A 19,437-nucleotide genomic window follows, 5' to 3' on the forward strand; every position below is an offset into this window, starting at 1 on the left:
TTCTCTGTGAATTAGTGTAAAAGCTGTTGAAGTCTCATGTCAAAGTGGAGCGTTGGTTTGACCTCTTTCATCCAGATGCCGAGCAGCGAGTCTCTGTAATTGGACAGGAAGGGCCCCATGTAGGACAAGAAGGACGAAGCGAGCAGGCAGTCTCCAACAAGGAATGCCATGTTTCTCTCAAGACCCTGCAGCACACCCACTGATCATGATCATGAGTTCTCCCGTGTCTGAATGTTAGTTTATAACAAACAGTTTAAAGTAGCACCAAAGCCAGACAGCAAACTAAAAAGGCTAGGATAAAACACCAAGTACTAGCTTTGTGAATGAATTAAACTCACAGATTGCCCTCATCTGCACTCACACTTTATGGCAAGTGTTCCTTTGAGTTTTGCATATGTGTAGACATATTTCATTTAACTTGAGAGTGAGATTAAAAGATGGATGGGTTTTTTTATTCAGTGTATGTAAACGTCTTGTTTCAACTGTATGTCTGTCTGACACTGAGCTTAAATAACTCAAACTTATGAGTGCCTATGGGTGAAATGGTTAGACAGGAGCTTTTTATGACCCCAGCAGTCTGCTGAAATATGCATCTACATCCTAATCTAACTCTTGCACTTGAACATCTTGAAATCTAAGGCTTACAGTCACTCTCTCATGCCAGCGGACCCTTTCCCCAGCCAGTCCTGTCACCAGTTTGTCGGCTCGGTCCAGTTTCAACTCCATCTCCTGAGATTTGACTCTCAAACTCTCCTTCATAGCCAGCTTCTCGGCATGTTGCTTTTGCAGTGCATTCAGCTTATCCGCCACCTGCGCCCCCAAAAGCACTGATTGTAGCATCACTTTGAAATGTGTAAGAGAGAAAAGAAAGCCACCATTATTTATACCTCTTGTAGTTTTCTCATAGCATCGTCCAGAGCAGCTTCTTTTTCTGCTAAAGCGGCCATTGCAGTGTTCAGCAACGCCCGCTTTGGTTCAACCTCCCGGTATATTCGTCCGTACACCTGGAGAGTTCATTTTAATGTGTGATGATTGGTTGACTTATTATTCTGCCATAGCTATAAACCGCTCTGTGCATGGTGTTCTGTGAGGATAAACACCCTCTTACCTCCATGGCTCGGACCCACATGCAGAGGGACTTGGCAGCCAGTGACACTTTCCCAATGATCTCTGGCTGGAAGTCCACCTGCCTGCAGTATTGGCCGATCCTCTTCAGAACACGGTCCGTTATGTTATCCTTGTCATAGTTGATCAATGTTTTGATGAAGTTGGGCTCGCCTGCCAGAAACAGTTGAAGGTCACTTTACGTGCCTTCCAAAGTACATTTACAAACTTCTAGTGCGAAAGGCAATAAAACAAAGCAATAAAATAAAACCAACTTTCATTGCAGCGGTGTAATTTCACACTTAAATATTGTAAACCTTTTAACCCCTTAGTGCCTATTTATGGTTTTATGCAAATTACTTATTTTGCTCTCAAAAAATGAATGTAAATAAAGTACAGTTTTGATATCAGTCCAGCACATAAGACACATAAATTGAGGTATTTAGTGTGCAAATCAGCCAAGTCGAGTCTAATTCTGACCACTAGATGGCAGCAAAATGCTTCCAATGTTATTCTTGGTGCGTGTTGAATAACAGGCATTAATTTGAGTGCATTTAATCAGTGGGGGAAAATCTGCATATATAAGTATTAGGTCCAAATTCTGGCTGCATATATTTCTCATTCTGGGAACTTTTTAATTCAATGACAAAATAAACTTGGAAGACAAGTATCTCCAAGTTTTAGGGTGGAATTCTGTGACAGACTTACATTTTAATAGTTCTGAGATTTTCTGTTCAGTAGTTCATTATTTTCAATCTTTTAAACAAACATATACTACTTTGTTAATACAGGACTCATTTTCCAAGCATGTCAGCTGTTGTTTTCTCTCACCAAGCTGTCTCTTGGCTTCAGCCCAGGTCGGCTCTTTGCCAAGAAGGGTCATGACAGCTTGCATGACGGTCTCCACCAGCACTGGAGGACGGCCGTAAGACTTGATCTCTGTCATGTCCTTCTTGTTTAGAGATTCCAGGGCCTGAGAGTAAGGAATGAGAAATGAGTGGCAGTGAAAGAAGAAATAAAGTCAAAGCTGTAAATGTGATGGAAGACAAACGGCTACCTTCAGGGCCTCTTCGAGAGCAGGCATGGCTTTGTCCAGCTCCCTTTGTGCATTTTGAGCCATGGCTTTACACTGTAGCTCCTCTGCTCGAATCCTCTCGCTTTTCTCACTCACCATCTGAACAAAACAGAGCCGATGACTTCATCCATTTTGTTTCTTTTGTAAGTATTCACTGACACATCTTCATCACACTTACCTTCTGCTGTTCATCAGCCTCACTCTTTTGCTTCAAAATGACAGCTAGGTACTGGTCACACTGCCTCTGGAACTCCACCAACTCCTCCCTGGCCTCCTCCAGCTCCACAGTCATGGCCTCTACTTTCTCCCGGGTGTCGTTGATTTTGAAAAGGCCGTTTCGCAGTTTGCTCACCTGCTCCCCCAACTCACTGCGCTTCTCCCCCAACAGTCTGGAGAGAAACAAACAGAAAAAAAACCCCATCTGCAATCTCTCCCCATGAGTCTTTCACTCGTGGGGGATTACGTTTGCGGATTTAAAAAAATTACGATGTACAGTTATGGATAAAAAACAATAAAGCAACCAAGAACATTACACATCATAGATGTTTGTTTGTTGACATTTGTCTCTGCTTTCTTGTGGTCCCACCAGAGGATTTCAGTCAATTTGGGGTCTGGACTTTTTTTACTTAATCAGCTTCATCTAGCTGATATGTTTTCTTTCTAGATAATCTTGTGAATGCAGATGGGTGCAATTAGTGTTTATCATAACTGTATGCATAATGTACACACTCAAAAGGCACATTTATGATCCATATAAGAATCAGCTAGTTGAGTCTTTTGGTGTTTAGTGTGGACATACAAGTGAGAGTGAGTAGCTGCATACTTTTTATATCCAGACACTAGCTCCAAGTAGTTGGTAGGTGTTACATAATTATATCTCTTCAGATCCACCTTCATCATCTGGGAGACGTTTTCCACGGACTGGTGAGTGGTCACAAATATACTGGCGACCTTCCTGTGGATCTACGACATTCAACAGCACATATGAAGACAGCCCAAAAGCAGATATCAAAGTGAGAAAAAAGAAGAGTGTGTGTTTGTATCCGTCTGTCGTTTACCCCCTCAGCAGAGCCCAGATCCAGTCCATCCAGGTACCTCTCAGCCACCTCCAGCAGGGCGTCTTTGGGCCACTCAGAAAACCAGTCAATGGTGGTGCAGTTTACTATCGCTGGGAACTGCAGGATGCGGTTTCTGTTAGGAGACAGTCATAAATGTTTATGTAGCGACAGGATGTGTGAAAGAGTGTTGGCTGAAGAGCAGAGATGCAGCGGACAGAAACAGACGATTGGCACGGACTGGTCACCGGACAGTCAGAAACTCAAAAATTGGATCTGAAAATTACCGGGAAACCGATGACGAAACTCCTGACTTTTACTGAAGGGAGAAAACGCAAAGTGAGATATTTTCAGTATGTATTTAAAAGTCAGTGGAAATAGAAATGATGTCAGCAGCTGTCAGTTTGATGTCAGTTTAAAAGGAAATTTTACATTTCTATGACATGTTGAGAGATGTGTTTGTAAGTCATTCAGGCAGCGACAGAACTGAAGTCTTCAGCAGAACATGAAGGCTAAATGTAATGACAACGTCAACCTTCCACACATACATTTCTCCACATTGCCGCCATAATGGAACTCAAAATTCCATTTGAGTTTTCTCCAGTTTTTCATTAAAAAAATCCCTCGACAAAAATACTGAAATCAGTTTTTTTTTATATCTCAGTAGCAAATACGACCACCAGTCACAAAGTTGCTGTAATAAAACAAAGATTTGCAACAGGAGAAGCAACTAAAGAAACTAACTTGTCAAAGTAACCAGGTGTCATCAGCTTTTTCAGAAATCCATTAATACTAGGAGTAGAATCACAAAGAAACAAAACAGGTTTACTTTATTCTAGTTAGCTGGTTGTATTCTATTTTGTTAAGATTTTAAACTATCATTTACATTTTTTAAAGAAAACAAATACGTTTTAAAAATAGCTTCCGATTCTCTGATTATATTTAAAAATAAAACCAATATAAAAGCCAGTTGCTGAATAGGTGTTTTAGTTTTAATAGCATGAAACCACATTTTTACTCACTCAAAGTTGTCAGATTATATGTCTGCCTGTCCTTTACCGAGAGAAAATGCATTATACCCTTTTTTCATCCACAAAACTACATTTAGTTGGAGGGGTTAATAACATAGGCAAGCTGTTACTAGAATGCCACACAAGCTTCAAACAAACCAATGCTGGCCCTTCCCACGGTGATGGGAAGCAAAGTGTACTGTGTGGTACAACAGGTCACACAGAGAGTGGTGATTAGCCGTGGCAATGTGAAAGTGCCAGAGCTGCCAGTCCAATTAGCAGTAGCATGTATGGCCATCGTCCTGTGGGGCACAAACGCCACAGGGGGGAGAAGTGTTTTTTCTACGAACAGTGGTGTTTGCCGTAACAAGTCTCCTCTCTGCAAATTCACTCCTGTGAGTTTATTTGCTCCTGTTGACTCAAAGTTGCTCTGTGTTCTCTCTGTATTTCCGACCAACATGAAAAAATAATCATCACTGTAATGCATTGTCTTTGACTGAATTCCAAGTACTCTTGTGATTGCTTGGGAAACATTTTAAATCATTATTTTGTCTCTTAGTTTTAAGGGAGATAATTACCGTAGTTCTTAATTTTGACTGTAGTGCAGATGGGCACCGAGGAGCAATCTGTTTTAATGACAGATGTGAAATGTGCAGAAGGAGAAATAACTTTCTGGAGGAACGGATCAGAATTTCTAAGTGGCTGACAGGTCGCCATGTGCTGATCCTCTTCTGTAGCTTTCTACACATTTTTATTGTGAAATTTTAACTGTTTTAAACACATGTCTAAAGTGATCAATCATATAGGAAGAAATCAAGATAGAAAAGAAGAAAGAAAGAGCAAAAGAGAGAAATAAAGGAAGAAGTTGAGGAATGAAAGAAGGAACAGAGGGAATGAAGGAAGGAACGGAAGAAAGAAAAAAGATAGAAAGGAAGGAAGGAGGAAGGAAGCGTGACGGTTACAGAGGAATAAAAAAAGAAATTAAGGTAAGAAGGAAGGAACATACAAAAGAAGGAATGAAGGAAGGATTGAAGGAAGAAAATAAAACATGAAGACAGGCAGTAAGTAAGGAATAGAAAAGAAAGGATGAAGAATAAAAACAAAAACATAAGGAAGTGGACCATTTCCATGAGAGCTCATAATTGTTGTGAATGGTAATTGTTGTACTTGGACAAAACTTTGACTTCTTGTTTTCAGCCTTTATTACCTCAAAACAGATATGCTGTGAATGCATTCCCAGTCGTATCTAAGACTTACCTGAAGGGTTCTCCCACTGGGCTCATGCAGAGAACTATATGCAGGTTGTTCCTGACTCGCTCGATCAAATAGCTGAACAGTGAATCAGGAGTCTCCACCACGTTGTCTTTCTTGGCAGACTCTGACAGGGCGTTACACACCTGCAAAAAACATAACAAAACACACTAGAGCTGATTAATATGAGGCATACAGTCAGCTGACTCAGCTTACACTGAGATGTGTTGTATTGGAATTGTTAATGAAATTGACAAATGCTAGAGGGAAGAGGGAAGGCGAGAAGACAACACAGACCTCTACAAACTCATCTGACTTGTAGAGGTTGGGAACCTCTCCAGAGCTCAGGATGTTGTTGATGTCCTCCAGGAAGGATTCATCGACAATCTGCGTGTCATTGAAGAGAAACACTGTAGGCTTGTTGTCCACCCCAGCTAACCGGTAGAGCTTCTTGATGTCTGAAATTAAACACAAACACATCAGAAACTTATCAGATAGAAGAGGACACCTTCACTATTCCAATATTTTTCTGTCCGTCAAATATCTGTGTGTGTACTTCGTGACGCTTTTTCACATATGGGCGGTTTCCCAGGGCGGCATAAGGGACGGGTTAACTTAAACACGCTATGCTGAAAGGTAGATAAGCAGCTAATGAGGAGTTGGCCTTCCTATGTTGAGGTGGAAGGAGGGGCTTGTTGATTAAATAACAACCACTTTAAGGTAAAGTTGTTGGCTTGGTCTTACCCTCTCTGAACTCTTGCTTGCGGTATTGTTTGGTCACTTCCACCTGGAACACTTCATATTCACAGATGAAGGCAGCCAGCTTAGAGAGACTCTGTCTACCGGAGCCCCCAATACCAATAAGAAGCATGTTGCCTCTCATCTGGCTGATCACACGTACAACACGGGTTACTGTGGAGGAAAGAGGCTATAGATTCATCAAGGCTTCCAACAAGTTCACATGTTGACAACCAGTATTGTTGAAGTAATGTAGCAGGGGAAGGGAATAATCAAAAGCAACAGTGATACAAAAACATTACTAAAATAGTTTTGGTACAAACATATATATCTCTGCTGGTTCACTAGTTTTTATTTTTCCCTCTCTTAGATAGATGGTGCATTTACATAAATTTGACAATCTACAATTTCTCAACATATAAACATTTGCCTGTTGCTGGATTTTTTTTGTACAGCGTATCTAAAGCATTTGAAAGAAAATTAAGCTTGGAAAGCTGAAATGCCAAAGGGCAATGCTACTTGACCTGCTTCTTGGTTGGAGTTTGCAAGGCAGCCAATCCAGAAGCACCTTCTATTTTCCTTGAAGCTGACTGGCTGTACTCCCAAGAGCGGGGATAAGGTAGATGTTTACTTTTATCATAGTGCCAAAACAGTTTCCACTGTTAATGCATATTAAGGTTTACTATATAAAAATAGGCAGTTATAAGCACTTCTCAGTAAGTTCAAATATTTGTGGATTTCAGGTATTTGTGGGCAACTGTGGTTCCCTAACCCAGCCAGAGTTTATTCATATCTAGAGCCCAAAGACATCTACAAAAAATTTACTTTGTTTCAATGTTTAAGCTTTTGACATTGAACTGAATAATAATTTGGAAAGCTCAGATATTGTGAGTTGTGTTTTCAGACGTACTGTGTTCGATGGCGTCTCTGAAGAGCACCAGGTCCATGTGAACAACTCCAGGTGTCTGGTTGTAATCAGAAAGCTGGTTTTCCATGAACTTCTTCAGATTCTTCATATCCACAATGTCTTCATATCCACCAGCGCTACCCATAAAATCACCTAATCAGCACAAACAAAAAAACCCAAAAAACATTGTAAACATTCTTACCTGCGCTATAATTTGAATTGAACGCGTAGTAAAAGTTATTTTGGGTAGTATTTGTGATGAAGATACCAAATACTGGTGAATGTTTGGTCGGACAGATGCCGTGGAAAGTGAGATTGAAGAGGGAGGCCAGTTTTTCCTCCAGGAGAGTTATGAATGTATTTGCGTCAGTTTGGTTTACGAGTCGATCCGAGAACACCCTAAAAGCAAACACTGAATGAAATTCTTTTGTACACACACGTTAAGAAGATTGCATTAGTGGACGGTGAACAATGAATTTAATACCATTACTTTTTTATTTTTCCTGAGCACAAATTGTGGTCACATTAAATAACGTTCTATATGTAAATGAACATCTGCTGCAATCCTTGAGAACAAAGTTTAGCCACTTCAAGCAGAAAAGAGTTGCCAATATTTCCCCAGAAGGACAGAACCTGGGCATGCTGGTACACAAGCATCTGCTTCCACTTAATCTTCACTCTCCCCCTTCTGACATTTTATGTGCATCCCATGTGATGTCATTTAATTATGTAAGTTGCCTTTTTACTGGAAATATGAGAAACGAATTCATGGATGCTTCATGGACTGATACGGAAAAATAAACGGAAAATGTGTGGAGACAAGAATGATCTTCTCCTTACTCAGGACCAATCTGCGCACATTATTGATCAAAAAAGGTTAATAAAAGTTTTGTTGGCAAAAACGGGTGCGGGGAGGGAGGTGTGGAATTTTCATAACATGAAAACATGTAAAAGCTTTTTAAATCAATTCCACCAGGATTTTGTGATTGCTTTTGTTATTAACCACTGATTGTGTGGTACTACTTTGAAAATTGTGTGTTGCTACTTTGAAAATATTTGCTAGAAATTTTGCATTTTGTTCCCTCATTAAACCACTTCCAAAATTTAAAGATAGAATATAAAAAAAAAAGACATTTTATTCTTTAAAGATCTTAAATGCCTCGATTTTTGTCACTCGCCATATCAATCACGGACTGTAACTTGACATCAAGTAAAGTTGAGGAAGCAAAGTGGTAGAAGTAAGAAATACTGCCACCTGTAGGTGAGAGTTACCAGTCACTTAAACCCGATGATTTTGCGGAAAATCAGCATTAAACTCACAATTATGCATAAGCACGAATTATGGGGATCTGTAGATTTTGAATGACTTTAGACAACTGCAGAATTGCGAAAAACTAGAGGGAAATGAACATGAACTAACTTATGTGGAGACTGCATTTTTTTATTTGTATGGGTTTAACTCACGACAACCTTGAGAGATGTTCAGTTTACCTGAAGCACTCGTGGATCCACAGTCTGATGATGTCATTATGAGTATCTTGGTACTCCGGGTGAGCCCTAAGCAAACCCTGAAAAACCTAGAGATAAAAACAGATATTTTAGAAGGACAATCCTGAAAAACCTGTGTGAATCATTTTTCAGCCAGTTCTGTGTGTACCTTTGAGATATCTCTGAGGTTGAAGAGGTAGTGTATCTTGGCTGGAGTGGGAAGAAAGGATGCTGTGACAGAGTTGTACAATTCCAAAGTGGCCTGAGTCACAGAGTCTCCAATAGGCTTCACCTCCTCCCTAAAGACTTGTAGCTTCTGGTTGAGCATGGTGCTGAAGATGCTCTTTATCTGGGACTCCTGCATGCAGAGATATCAAAAATAAAAATTGCTAAAGGAACAAAAGAAAAAGAAAAAAAACCTGGCAAGAACATACAACTATTTGCAGCACTTAGCGGAAGTGCTAGGCTAATGTTAGCATGTTTCCTTATTGTTTTGATGTGACTTGTTGATTATTCAGCTTGTACCATATATTGGTGCAATTCCAGTTAAATGTGAATAGACACGACTGGTGTAAAAAGTTTGTTATGGTTTATAAACTTTGTCATAAATGTCAACATTTATTGACTAGTATTTATTTCGGTTGCCATCTGCTATCTCTATCACACAGACAGCAGTCTGTCTGGGCACAACTAAACACAAAGCAACGGCCAATACCGCTCTTACTTAGTGAAAATCAGTGAAGGAGTTCAAAAACACTTGGATTAATGATAAAAACCCTGATACCTTAAGTCAAATACACAAAAAAATGTACAAATGTTATGATATCCCCAATTTGTGGAATTTTAAAATAGAAATTGTAGGGTGTTAAGAGACTGCCGGCATCTTCTAATATTTCAGAATCTGATATTGTCATATTTCCTTTACCGTGTTCACACAAAATTGTAATAAAATAATATACAACATATAACTGTTGGTATTATGAAAGCAAAAGAAAAACATTGTACAGTGGGTGCTAATCTCTTTGAGAATACAACTCAAGTGCTTTGTTCTTTATTTTTATATGGAGACGAGCAGGACTTACACTTGGAAAAGTCATATTGATGAGGTTGAAACTACTTTGAAATCGAGCAGAGATCTGAGTCCTTCCTCCACCAGGAGGTCCCATGGATGCCAGCAAGAACATGTCCTGACACAGATAAACTGAGAATTAGACGTCCGGTATTATTCCATAACATCAATGAAACAATACCGTAAGCCCTGACTGTGTATTGGACCACAGACCTCAGTTCTACTTTCCTCAACAGATCACTTCTCACCTTGACATACTTTGGTGTCTGCTTTTGGCGGTCGTACCAGAAGCCGTAGCCAATCCAAAAGCGCAGCAGCTCCAGCGGCGGCTGGGAGCCAAACGTGTCGTGGGCCGGCATGTTGAGGTCGTCCAGAAAACACAGCATCTGCTTCCCGCCTATCGGGAAATACATGCCTTTGGTTCTCTTCTCTGTTCGGCTCTCTATGATGGCCTGGATGTTGTTGGAGGATATCTGGGTACAAAATAAATAACACATTACAAGCTGTTGTTAGTCAGTCTTCTTCAGTAGTGAATACCTAAAATCAAAAAAATCCCACATGACACTGATTTCTGCAGAGTAGTAGCTGCTGACTAGCTGCAAACATCCAACAGATTGTCATAAAACAAAGGCCATACAATAAGTCAGTAGGATAAAAAAAAAAATCAGATTATTTGTTAATTAAAATAGTTCATACTTAGTTTGTGATTAAGTCGATAAAAAAAAATCAAACATTTTTGGTGATTTAAATTTCTTTATATTTTCTTGGCAGTACATTTGAGCTGACAATTTTGACCCGCATGACAAAAAGCTTGGATACCCCTGTCTTAGATCAAAGAATATCTGTGTGTTAGAACGACCTAGTCAAAGTCCAAACCTCAATACAACCGTGGCAGAAGATTTGCAACTGTAATTTCAGAAAAAAAGTGCTTTTATCATGACAAAATGTAATGGTTCAGATTGTGTAAATGAAAATAAAATGTAAAATAAAACAGATGTGCTCTGTTAGAATCTCTTCTGTCCAGGCGAGCTGCCAGTGAAAAGCTGGTGGTGACAGTGATGGACGGGACAGGAGGGCTGTAAGAGTGCATGATAATAACTGTAATAGCCGTAAAGGTGTGTGATGGTTATAAGTACCCCTCATCATTGGAGCCCTTCATCAGAGCCGTCTAGTAATACTGTGCCCACTGGTGGGACCTTGGCACAATGTATGACTTTTACTGAAATTGTGATGTTGCTTAGATGGAGCATATTAACATCTATGTGGCAGGATGCAGGCGGATGCACTCATGCACACTGAAACATGCAGGAGTATGGGTAATATCTGTCATCAGTCATTTTTAAAGCCTCTCACTTTGCAGGTGAAGGTGGATCAGCTTTCTGTGTGACGCGGCACACACGCCTCACATGTGCAGGTGTTACAAATCACCCAGATAATGTGTGGGTTAGGGTAAGAGTGTCAAGCATAAATTAGCATTCGCATTAAATCTAAAACAGAAATCTAAAGACTTACTTGAAACAATATTTTAAAAAACACCAACCTGGGCAGACATGTTGATAGTGAGAGCAGTCCACCTTTTGCTTAAGCCCTGCAGGACGTTCTGGGCCACAGAGGTTTTTCCAGTGCCAACCGGTCCAGTGAGCAGCACCGGGTGCTGCTTCAACACCAGAGCCTGGACCAGTAAGTTATAGCGAACTGTGTCCACGGTAGGTACTATAATCTTATAGAATGGAGCACTGCAGAGACGATGTATGGAAGCCCTTTATTATTGTAAAAGTAAAGGAAGCAGAGCGTAGGCACAAAGAGGAGCAGAAGATACTTACGAAGGATCATAGCGCCAGCCCTTCGGAAGCTGCTCTTCAAAAGGTATCCAGGATCTACTTTTTGGATCCACATAGAACTCATAAATTGTGTCCTAAAAGAGTTCATATTGAAAGAGTTATAGGTGTGAGGACATCATAAAATGACCTGTTGTCTCTCAGGCTCTAAGACAAGCTTCCTGCAAGCTTCAGTAAATAAAATTTTAGTTTTTTTAAAGACATTTTATGATGTAAAGACAGGTTTAGACTCGTGTAGAAGTAGATGACATTTGTTCATGGAGGTCTGTTTACTGGCTGGTATCAGAACTACAGTACAAGGAACGACTGAATGCCCCCACTGCTCCTCAAAATATAAATGAAAAGGTTGCTGGAGGGAGCAATGAATGCAGTGTATTATTACCCACTTTTATATATCAGAGCAGCAAACGGACAGATCCTGGCTAACAAACTCTTAACTCCCTTTTAAAGGTGTAGATATTTTTAAATTTAACAATATATTTAGCAAACATGACACGTATTTTTGGAAGGAGCAGACGTCTGTATACCAGTACAGGAAAAACCATAAATGAAGCTTAAATCACAACTTTGCGACCTAAAACTTGACCCCTCAAAAGACCTTGACAGGGAAGGTGATGTCTATGGATCGTATGAAGTTGTCCACTTTCTTCCGTCCGTCCTCGTCTACAGAGGCGCAGATGGACCAGATGAGGCTGAAGGTGAACCAGAGCTCCACCACTCTGTCCAGGTTCTCCGTATCTGAAGGATTCACCTGAAAAATAAAAGAAACTTTTAACACTTCTTTACAAATGCCAGAGTATTATTTACAACCCTACTACAAGACAGAAGTACCCCATTGCTGGGTGTGGCCAGAGAGTCGTAGAGCCGGCAGAGAGACGTGACGCCGTTGAGCTCAGTTACGGGGATCAACTCTTTGCAGTTGGCCTTCTTAAAATTCAAAGTGACCTCCAAAAATTTATTGAAGGAATTTTTCAAATGCTCCATTTCAGCCTGTAAAAACGAAATCCAACAAAAAAACGATTACCAGGTCAGGAAAGGGCCTAATAATCATATAGATTTTTAAAGTCCTGTGTTAGACGTTAAAGGAAGATTAAAGTGGTACTGTGTCATGCTTTTCCAGCCAGGACTGGACGAATGGCTTCCATCCAAGATCAACGTAGTCGTTGTAGACCATTCCACAGCGGGACACAGTAGCTGGAGAGGCCATTGCCAGGTTCTCCACTTCAAACAGAAGAGACACCTTGGACAAAATAAATACCACAAATGTTTCTTTGTACTTTCTCATATGTTGTCCATTTGTCTGAAGAAAAATACATAATTTGGCTCAGTAATTGGATTGATTGATCTGATCTTAAGCACATTTTTCCTTTTCATTGATTTAAACAAGAGCATCATCATGAAGAAAGAAACCAAACCATCAGCTTCGCGTGTGGGTGGCACAGGTTGCTACAATCGATAGTAGCCACACAGGCACACCCGCCAGAAAGAAACAGTCTGCTTTTAGACTGAAAATGTGTGCTCTTGGATTATGGCAGAAAAAATCCTCCATACAAACCAAACTTGTCTTGTTTCTGTTCTGTTAGAATTATCAACAGTATTTCTGTTTGCTAAAAGCCACAATAATGAGACAAAAATATGCCAGAGATTTATTCATTAATGTCTTCACAATCAGACGTTTACATACAGAATGGACACTGACAAATACTGAGGAAATATACGTAAACTTCTGATTTTAAAAACCATAATTTAATCAACTGTGGCATTTAGAAATAGAAATCCTTTTGGTAATTCTAACTGACATAAGACAAGAGAAGATTGGTTTTATTTAACTTCAGTGAGGAAAAAACGTCAACATCTGTATTTGTCCAATGTGTGGATGAAGGTAAACTCTTTCATTGCTTTCCACTGATGTTCTCACCTGCTCAGGCATTGAGATTCTCTCTCCGTTTATGAGAGTGAGCACCTTGTTGTCATCCATGACAGAGTTCATACTCTCAATCCACAGGGTGTCCACAGGCCCATCGAACAGGATCCACTTCTCATCAGGCGTCTCCTCTTAGGTGGAAAAACACAGTGTGGCAGACAATGAAGTTACTTGCAGCAAACAACTTGATGAACTTTGGTGAACTGCAAGCTAAGATTGGTGGGTTGAGCTAAAGTGAGATTAGTACTAAAGTGGATTTTTGGCAGCGTACACCCACTCACAAACCCACTCACTCATGTCTGTAGAGCTGTCTGCAGCATGTTGGAGACTGACTGACCACAGCCTCTCCACAGACACCAGACTATCTTTAGCAGTTGTCTGATAATGCGCTAATCTGTCAATAGCAGAGCTAATTTTTTATTTAGCACTTTAGCATTTTTGCAAACTTTGAAAATGCTTATAGCTTCTCCAAGATTATTTTATAAATTCTAAAGCATTAAATTACTTAGTTGCTTTGTACATTTTTAGTTGAATAAAGTTTGACACCTATGTTGAAGTTTTACTTATTAACTGTTAAGGTGAACAATAACAAACTTGACCCCATTGAGGACGATATACCATGTTGTAACACGTTGTGTCATTGACACCCGATGAGCATCAACAAGGTTGAATTTAGCATTGCTTCTGCCAACTACCATGTTGGTGTAGTGTTTTAGCGATAGCAGAACTAATGTTTATGATTAGTGTTTTAGGTGTAGCGCAGATAACTTTTTATTCAACGGTGCCCGTCACTGCCCTTTAATCATTTAGGAAATAACTGCTGTGTGAAAATGCTCATAAGATATTTTACTTCCAATAAGACCCAGAAGATTGAGAAGAAAAACATTCTGCCATCTTTTTTTTTTCTGCGAGGGATTTTTGTTGATCAAAAATGGCAAAGACAGTACATGAAGGGTCAGTGAATCACCAACAATAATAAATGATAAATTAATCAACCTTGAGAGCAGCTGCTGAGCAGCACATTTTCCCAGAGAAAGCTTCAAAGCAGCAGTTTACACTGAGTTAGACAGATCTTTTCTGATTATTTGAGCTACATTTGTTGCACCTGTGGACATGAATCTTTACACATTTGGTCTTCCATCTGATGTCACGACTACAAAAACGCTCTTCTATTCAACAAATGGCCTCTGCCATATGATACACTGATCCAGTTCAGCTGGAGTTTAGAGGTGAGATCTGGGTGTTCTTTCATTATGTATTCTGTGTAGGCGTGGGTGTGGGTGTGTGTGGGGGGGTATTTTTCTGATAGATGTACCTGCACAGGCTGTTCTCATGAGGGACGACAGCACTCCGTCGGACCACTCGTTAGTAGAAAGGTCAGTTTCTCCGTACAGCTCCCCGAGACTCATCGACTTTGGATTCAGGGGATAGATCTGTGGAGAATTGGAAAACAATAATAAACCTGCACAAGTTAAGATTAATAGTGACTATCAGCTTCACATTCTAAAGTAAACTAAAAACATCAGAATCAGTGATATTGGCCAAGGTTGTGTGCACAAACAAGAAATTTGACATTGGTTTTCAGGCCCAACATTAAGGCAAATGAATAACACTAATTATCCCTTCATCATTTGTAGTAATTTAAGCATTTTGCAAGTGTTAAGCAGTTAAATTAACTTTCTATGGTAAGACCCAATTATTATTTTAGCTGATCACTTTTAGAGAAGCATGCTTTATAGTAAACAAACTAACGATAAAGCAAATGACAAATTACACTATTTACATCTGCAAATACATTTGCAGACTGCTGGCCTAAAACTGGGCCAGACTTTGACAGAGGGTTGCTGCTTTATGTGATTAAACACTAATAAGTTCCTGTGTGTTCACAATATTTTTAAATGTTGTTTAAATTGGCAGAACTATGGTTTGGCATGTCAACAACAAAACAAACAAGCAGTGGTAATAAAAAAATGAATTTTCTTTTGTGATAGCAGCTTAGATTTTACCTTGATAAGGATGAATGTTTTTTATTGTCCAAACATTTCAAGATTTCAGTGTGTTCATTTTTTCACTTATGCCTAATTTATTTGGAGGGTGGAGGGGAAGGAAGGCAGCGTTGCATCTGCCGTTTAATGATATTACTTCTGGAAATATAGAATAAATTCAAAATTTGTGAATATTACATGCTTATGTTAGTCTCAGAGTTCAATCTGCAGGTTTCTACTTGAGACTCTGCTCCTCTCTTCTAAGTCACAAAATGAAATCTGTGTTAAGACCTTATTAATTTACGATTGAGAATATGCAAATATTGAAAACTTACATGAACTATCTCAAAGTCGGGTTCTCCTTTCTGGTTCAGAGCTGTGAGGGACTGCTGCAGGATTTTCCAGGTGATAGTCTTGGCGCTGCCCGTCTTGCCAACCAGCATGGTGGAGTGCCGGGAGTTTTTGGTCTCGTAAAGTTGGATGACTTTAGTCACTGTAAAAGGAGTGACCTGCAGACCAACCCGCCGTAACTCCGTCTCGATAGCTACCTTCAACTACAGTAAAAGAAAATTATATTTTCCAATTACTTAATGCACCCCCAGGCTCTAACAGGCTGCACTGAAAACACTGAAAACTCTTCTATGGTGACACCATTACTGAGTGAAGAACGCTAAAAGTTAGTTATGTTCTGCAACATTTAGGTCCAATGAAGAAAGACTAAGCTTTTCAGAAGATAACAGAAAGGCTGAACATTTTATTAAGTTGTTGCTAAATCCATTTGAGCCCTTAAATGTCTGCCAGAGAACTTGCTGAAATATCAAATTTAGGCAACTAATTGGAACTCTTAGAGTAAAGCTAAGCTTAAATTGAAAAACACAACACAAAGGGGTAAGGGCATCTTAAAATGTCAACTTCTGATCACATTAGAAAAACCTAGATTTATTAAAATAGTGTGACTTGTTATCTTTTTATACTGGAGTCCTTGAAAATAAATTAGCTAAACTTATAAATTAAACTGATCCCAAGTGGGCCTCAAAATTCTAAAACAAATGTATTTCTTTAGATAAAAATGTGGTCTTGATTACAACCAACTCACTGCTTTGTATTATAGATGACAGATTAAAGTTAATATGAACTGCATACCGTGTCATATTCTATAACAGGTGTCTCCACAGCAGGGAACAAGTCCTGGACGATGCCATTAAACAGTGGAAGATCTGCAGAGGTCAGTTTAGCAATATTCATGTCCTTCATGGCCATCAGAAGAATCTGAGGACAGACATACAAAGAGACATCCATTTTATTTCTGCTTTATTACTTTGGTTATTTACCTGCATCTTTCAAACTTACATGAATCCATAATTTGCGACAACCTGGGCACAAGGTTTCAGAGAGAGACTTACTTCTTCATCTGCAATGTTGGGGGATTGACGCCGTTTCTTCCCAGCGAAGCGAAGCAAAGAGGTGAGAGCGCGGAGACCAAAATCATAATGATCCTGTTTGGAGAGCTGCTGCACTGCCAGGTAGTAGAGTGTGAATACCTTCTTAGCCAGGAGCTAATAGTTAGACACAAATAACAGAGACATTAAATAACATGGTAAGTCTGTCTTGTGTGGAAAAGAAGATAATTTATTTTACAAGCAGTTAATCTGCTGTTTTTACTTCATTAATGCTTCTTTTGCATGCAGAAGCTATGAGGTATTCACAGTTTAATGTGCCTACATATCATCTAAACTAACTAAAATGTTTTAAATGAGTCTGCATCATGGACATATTGTATAAGATATTATCTTCTTTAATAAATGTGCTTCATTTGTCAGTGTAGTGTCCATATTACTTTTCAACATTTTCTCGCATTACAACCACTAATTTTAGTGTATCTTATGTGATAGATCAACAAGTCGTAGTGCATAATTGTGAAGTGGGAGGAAAATGAAACATGGTTTTCCAAATCCTTTAGCACAAAAACAGCTGAAAATGGTAAGTTATCTATAGAATGATAACTCCAAAGAAAATCCTAGACAACTTATCACTGGCTTTCTACATAGGATTCAACTGTGTGTTATTTAATCTTAGTATAAATCCAGCTGGGTCTCAGGGCTTTATAAGCCTCATTAAAAGCAATAACATAGCAAAAAAAACCCCACCTCATCTTTGTGCCAAAACGTTTCATTGAAAAACAACAACGCAAGCTAATTCATTTTTTAAATTAAAATAATTTGTTTTTAAAATGTCAAACTCTGCAATTGTATGGTCAGAGGAAACGCAGTTAATGTAGCCATGGTAACCTGACACAGAATGAATGTCACCTTCTGAACCTAATGGGTTTGCTTGCGCTGGCAGGACATTAGTGCTATTTACTTTGTTAATGAGATGCTAAAAATCGTACAAAAAACAGGCAAAAACGTAGCTGAAATGGTGTTTAACACAATTTCCCTATAGTTTTTAGAATCACATAAGTACAGTACCTTACAGTTGTCGAAACCTTCTCCAAACAGCAGGATTTCAGCGATCAGAGTTGAGTCCGGCACCACCATGGAGATAGGTCTGAACATGGACTTCAGGTTGTCAGGAAGCTCAGTGCGACCAGCATACCCTAAAAATTTCGAAGAGTTTTTATTTCTTTGCTAGGTAGAGAAGTCTCAAACAAGTAAAATCCTGATTGTTCCTTTCCAAAGCTCTGTAGACCTACCGGGATTCATGGTGATGAAGATGCCACACGTTGGAACCAGACGGATCGTATGCCCTTCAAACAGGAACTTAGACTTCTCAGCTGTGAGGGCAGACAGGATGGAAAGAATCTGCTGGGCGACCACTGACAGCACCTCAATGTTGATGCGGTTGAACTCATCGAAGCATCCCCACGCACCGGTCTGCTCAGAGTAAACGGAAACTAAACTTACTTTCCCCACTAAAATCTCAACTTTTTACAAAAATACAACTTATAAGTGGATTTTAAATTTCCCTGACCTGAGCCAGGCCGGAGAACATGCGACCCATTGATTTGTAATCCAGTCCTTCAGAGCAGTTCACGACAATGACGTACATTCCCAGGGATTTGCCCAAGTCCTTAACAGTCTCTGTCTTCCCTGTGCCGGCTGGGCCTTTCGGAGAGCCGCCCCGGTGGAGATGGAGAGCCGTGGTCAGAGTCATGTAACACCTGGACACGATCAAACACTGACATTTACAACGCAAGACACAGAGAAGCTCCACAGAACACAAAACAGGAGAAATGCAACCTGCTGGGATGTCAAAATTTAAGCACAAGACTATTTTGTCTGTTTCATGTTGTATCATTGCTGCGCACTGTAACAGTGGAAGCGATGATGGCTTAAAAAAATCCTTAAACAACACTGCATAACATCAGAGAGATGTTATGCAGGAATATTTAATTTAAGACACTAATCTAACTGCAAGTCTTCCTAAACTCATTCTAGCTAATTATGTTATGGGTGTGACGTTAACTGTGACCTGTCAGTGAGTGGAGTGATGACCAGCCGTCCAGAGTTTCCAAGGTACTCATAGCAGTATTTAAACTGTGTGTTGGTCTGTCGGATGATGCATTCAATCAAATCAGCCTAAGAATGAAAACACACACACATTTAAATTCATGTTTTCTTATTCTGTCTCAGCACATATGGTAACTCTGCCGCTCAATGTTTGGTAGAGGTGGAGTGGTTACATGGGCTGCTTGCTTACTTATTTCCAAACTTTATGAGTTTTTTAAGTAAAACCTTAAATTTTTCAACCTGTCATGTTATGCATCACATCCTGCCTCTGGTGATGAAGATCTACCCATTTTTTTCTCCAGTGAATTGGAACGTCACAGGCCCAATGTATACCTTGTGAAACATTTTCTAGAGAAAGCGATTGTTCCAACTATAAATATAGAAATCTTTGGATCTGTTTTCTTCATACAACCAGATATTGCTTAAGGAAAAGTTAAGAGGAGGTATAGGAGGAGGTATTATGTATTTTCAGGCACACAGTGCC

The 19,437-nt window shown here is 39.6% G+C and overlaps 1 protein-coding gene across 1 annotated transcript in view; it reads right to left on the reverse strand.

The window, feature by feature from the left end:
- The window catches only part of dnah2 (dynein, axonemal, heavy chain 2), a 65,618-nt gene that overhangs the window by 20,205 nt on the left and 25,976 nt on the right, over positions 1 to 19,437 (reverse strand). The window contains exons 35-66 of the mRNA XM_028039371.1: positions 18,916 to 19,022; positions 18,415 to 18,604; positions 18,137 to 18,317; positions 17,913 to 18,040; positions 16,848 to 17,000; positions 16,588 to 16,713; positions 15,780 to 15,998; positions 14,775 to 14,892; positions 13,454 to 13,590; positions 12,638 to 12,775; positions 12,367 to 12,525; positions 12,134 to 12,286; positions 11,521 to 11,612; positions 11,238 to 11,433; positions 9,946 to 10,170; positions 9,711 to 9,815; positions 8,798 to 8,986; positions 8,632 to 8,717; positions 7,409 to 7,539; positions 7,144 to 7,293; positions 6,240 to 6,407; positions 5,793 to 5,953; positions 5,502 to 5,641; positions 3,238 to 3,370; positions 3,003 to 3,142; positions 2,358 to 2,568; positions 2,162 to 2,278; positions 1,936 to 2,077; positions 1,109 to 1,278; positions 888 to 1,004; positions 646 to 810; positions 63 to 185 (exon numbers count right to left, since the gene is read on the reverse strand). Of these exons, the coding sequence (XP_027895172.1) occupies positions 63 to 185; positions 646 to 810; positions 888 to 1,004; positions 1,109 to 1,278; positions 1,936 to 2,077; positions 2,162 to 2,278; positions 2,358 to 2,568; positions 3,003 to 3,142; positions 3,238 to 3,370; positions 5,502 to 5,641; positions 5,793 to 5,953; positions 6,240 to 6,407; positions 7,144 to 7,293; positions 7,409 to 7,539; positions 8,632 to 8,717; positions 8,798 to 8,986; positions 9,711 to 9,815; positions 9,946 to 10,170; positions 11,238 to 11,433; positions 11,521 to 11,612; positions 12,134 to 12,286; positions 12,367 to 12,525; positions 12,638 to 12,775; positions 13,454 to 13,590; positions 14,775 to 14,892; positions 15,780 to 15,998; positions 16,588 to 16,713; positions 16,848 to 17,000; positions 17,913 to 18,040; positions 18,137 to 18,317; positions 18,415 to 18,604; positions 18,916 to 19,022 (4,770 nt within the window). The remainder of the gene's footprint in view (positions 1 to 62; positions 186 to 645; positions 811 to 887; positions 1,005 to 1,108; positions 1,279 to 1,935; positions 2,078 to 2,161; positions 2,279 to 2,357; positions 2,569 to 3,002; positions 3,143 to 3,237; positions 3,371 to 5,501; positions 5,642 to 5,792; positions 5,954 to 6,239; positions 6,408 to 7,143; positions 7,294 to 7,408; positions 7,540 to 8,631; positions 8,718 to 8,797; positions 8,987 to 9,710; positions 9,816 to 9,945; positions 10,171 to 11,237; positions 11,434 to 11,520; positions 11,613 to 12,133; positions 12,287 to 12,366; positions 12,526 to 12,637; positions 12,776 to 13,453; positions 13,591 to 14,774; positions 14,893 to 15,779; positions 15,999 to 16,587; positions 16,714 to 16,847; positions 17,001 to 17,912; positions 18,041 to 18,136; positions 18,318 to 18,414; positions 18,605 to 18,915; positions 19,023 to 19,437) is intronic.

This window comes from Xiphophorus couchianus, chromosome 14, assembly GCF_001444195.1.
Source record: "Xiphophorus couchianus chromosome 14, X_couchianus-1.0, whole genome shotgun sequence".
Lineage (NCBI taxonomy): Eukaryota > Metazoa > Chordata > Actinopteri > Cyprinodontiformes > Poeciliidae > Xiphophorus > Xiphophorus couchianus.